Below are 3,538 nucleotides of genomic sequence, written 5' to 3' on the forward strand. Positions count from 1 at the left end.
ACTACATCTATTCTGAATTTATCTGTTACAAATATACAAGTGTAAGGCAAGATATAAAAACGAATGAAATCCATTAACGATGCATTTAGAATAAATTGTCTTGTAGTTAAGTGAAAAAATATATACTTTTCCGTTTCATGTTTCATGACTGTCATATTTATCCCTTAACCTTCAACTGAAGCATCGGATATTTTTATTCTCGTGAAATCATATAGATACACGTAATATGAATGGAATATATAACACTTCATTTGTGCTAATAATACTCAAAATGGATGCTTTAGCGGTAACGTCGGGTATTGACATTAAAATGGTAAGGGGGCTTCTGACGCCCTCGAAGCATGGGACAGAAAATTACATTGCATGTTAGGTCTATTCTTATATCTCGTCTGTGGTATATGTCTACATACAATATATATAGATATATATGTTGCAGTAAATAAGTAATTATTATTTAAATATTATTTTTCGCGTTAAAGTGTATATCAGTTAACGTAGTTTCTAGTAATAAAAACAATTTAATAATTTCGTAAATTATTCTTTGATATGTTTATTATTCTAACCTGTTATGTTCTAACAAATCTAACAGCATAGTATAAATATAAATAAGCAACTACAAACTTAGTATATACATAATCTATAATGAAAAATGTATCAGTATGTCTAACGAAATAAAATGGTAATATATTTTTAATGAAAACTGTATACATACTATAGTTATTGACTGACATCGTTATCATTAAATACTCATGGAAATTTCATTAAATGTATATACAAACTCTAAATAAGACTGTTGCTTCAACTATGGTATGTTTAAAAAAATATAAACTAAAACATCTTAAATAAAGTAATTTTTTATAATCCATTTTTGTGCACTCAAATATATAATTTATTTTTTAATATTACAGCTAGAATCACAGACATTTGAAAAATCAATATCGCAAGAAAACATAAATACTATAGTGGCGAAAGATTCACACGAAAGCTATGCTTTAACTGAAACATTGGAAGAACCTAAAACAGAAGAATTACAAGAAAATAAAATTGTAGTGAATGTTGAGGAAAGTGTTGATAATAAAGAAATAGAATTACAAAGTATCAATCATCTTTGTTATAACTGGGGCAATCCACCAGAAATACTATGTGAAGCACCAACAGAATATCAGCCAACTGAGTTATGTGAAAATTTTACAAAAGGTTGTCAATGGTCCCCAGATGGAACATGTCTATTAGTACCCTCAGATGATTTTAGAATTAGAATTTATGAACTCCCTAGACAATTATACTCTGAAAAACTTCCTTTACATTCAACGCCCCTAAACATTACGGCAGTATTAACTATAAAAGAAGGAGGACTTATATATGATACCTGTTGGTACCCTTTTATGAATTCTTGGGAACCTGCAACCTGTTGTTTTTTAAGTACCAGTAGAGAAAGTCCAATACATTTATGGGATGCGTTTAATGGTGAATTACGAGCAACATATCGAGCTTACAACCAGTTAGTATTATAAATTATTTTGATCCCTGTTCATTTAATTATACTTTCATAATGAAACTTTAATTAGTGTCAAATCTAAACACATGTTTTGATATTTTATGATACCATTGATTTGTGAGTATTTTTCACTAATTAATTTTTAAAAAACTACTAGTGTAGCCATTATTGTAAATAATAATCTATTGAATTTTAAAAACATATTCAAATTACAATTTTGTGAGCATATAAAAAGTATTTCATAGCATTATATTATATTATACCAGAGTGGACGAAGTAGAAGCTTCGATCAGTGTTCAGTTTGTTGATTCTGCAAGGGAAGTATGGGCTGGATTTAAAAATGTTCTAAGACTTTTTGATGTGGAACGGCCAGGTCGTCAGATAAATACTATACAATTTAAGAAGGACTTTCCAAATGTTAGTGGATTAGTTGCCTGTATTCGAGAAAATCCAATTATGCCTGGATTGATTGCCTTTGGTACATATTCTAAATGTATTGGTAAGTATAAGATATAAATTAAGTAATACTAATATGAAGCACTTACTACACTTTAATATATTATTTATTTATGTTTATAAATATTTAGGTTTATATAGAAATGGGCCACTATGTTCTTTTAAAACTGGAAGTGGTGTAACTCAACTTGAGTTTAGTCCTTGTGGTACAAAATTATTTTCAGCTGTTAGACGTAGTAGTGAATTTTTATGTTGGGATCTTCGTAATCCAGGTACTGTACTTTACTCTCTTCAGGGACGTCAGTCAGATACAAATCAGAGAATACAGTTTGGTATAATGCGTGATGGCAAACAAATAGTTTCAGGTATGTTCATAAATAGACTGTAGATATTTACATATACTCCCATTTTTATACATATATCGTTTCATAGAAACTGAGATCAGGGAATAATTTATTTCATCGATTACAGGGTTTATTAAATTGAAAACAAAATATTTCACCTTGATAAAGATTGTCCTGTATGTTACCTGTATGAAAAATTGTCTTTTATACAGACTTCACATTTTCAGATATGTCAATAATATTGCAAAAAATAATGCTTACTTTGTCTTTTTAGGTGGTACAGATGGAAATATTGCTGTTTGGGAATTACCACAAAATATAGATTACACACATCTTAATGTGTCAAATAAAATAAAATTATCTTGTGATTGCATAAATGGAGTAAGTCTCCATAATAGTCTACCAATACTTGCTACTAGTACAGGCCAAAGATTGTGTGACAATACTATACAAAACAGAGACAATAATGTTAGACTATGGTCTGTTACTTAATAGTTTAATTAAGTATCAAATTATTGTAAATATCAGTTTTATTATTTTACATTGTAACTGTAATCTATTACTATCTAAGATATAACAATAATAGTGGATTTATGTATCTGGAAAAACAGTGGAACTACAAAATGTTAAAAATGAATTATGTATATTTTGTAACAATTTGATATATAATACAAATTTCGAAAAAAGGACACTTATACTGTTGTGCTTTGATGTAGAATAACTAAGTTAAACCTCTGTTTTATGATAATGTTTAAGATTTAACATGATTATTATTCTGACACATGTTCTGCATCAATGTATCTGCAGAACATGAATAATTTTTTTTTTTATATATATATAGAGAGAGAGAGAGAGAGAGAGAGAGAGAGACAGAGAAAATTTATGATGTAAAAAATGTATTGAAAATAATTAAACTAACAATTTAGTACTGCAGACAATTCAGAATTGAAAATTGCATTGAGTAATTTCATCATATTCTGACTTACATGGTTTACAGTTTGAATAATATATTTTTCATTCATCATTATGTTCACATGTATACTGTCAGATATTTCATATTATATTTAGATATAATTTATGGTAATTTATATAAAAAACATTTAAAAAATATTACAAGAAATGTAAGGTAAAATATAAGAACATAAAATTTACAAAATAGTAAGCTAATTAATGTCTAAAAATACTTTCAATATAATCTTATTATGTAGAGGATTTTATATTTAAATTATATTAAAATATT

The 3,538-nt window shown here is 27.4% G+C and overlaps 1 protein-coding gene across 1 annotated transcript; it reads left to right on the forward strand.

The window, feature by feature from the left end:
• Positions 1-271: 271 nt before the first annotated feature.
• On the forward strand, positions 272-2,790 carry LOC107193739 (telomerase Cajal body protein 1). The gene is made up of 5 exons (XM_015583243.1): positions 272-286; positions 909-1,501; positions 1,765-1,997; positions 2,086-2,319; positions 2,573-2,790. The coding sequence occupies exons 1-5, from the start codon at positions 272-274 to the stop codon at positions 2,788-2,790; spliced, it is 1,293 nt and encodes a 430-aa protein (XP_015438729.1).
• The last annotated feature ends 748 nt before the right edge of the window (positions 2,791-3,538 follow it).

This window comes from Dufourea novaeangliae, unplaced genomic scaffold (genome assembly GCF_001272555.1).
Source record: "Dufourea novaeangliae isolate 0120121106 unplaced genomic scaffold, ASM127255v1 scaffold24, whole genome shotgun sequence".
Classification (NCBI taxonomy): Eukaryota; Metazoa; Arthropoda; class Insecta; order Hymenoptera; family Halictidae; genus Dufourea; species Dufourea novaeangliae.

Excerpts from the sequence above, each read along its gene's own strand:
- LOC107193739 (XM_015583243.1), top strand. Across the intron at positions 1,502-1,764 it reads ACATATCGAGCTTACAACCA|AGTGGACGAAGTAGAAGCTT; the intron begins GTTAGTATTATA and ends ATATTATACCAG. Across the intron at positions 2,320-2,572 it reads TGGCAAACAAATAGTTTCAG|GTGGTACAGATGGAAATATT; the intron begins GTATGTTCATAA and ends TTGTCTTTTTAG.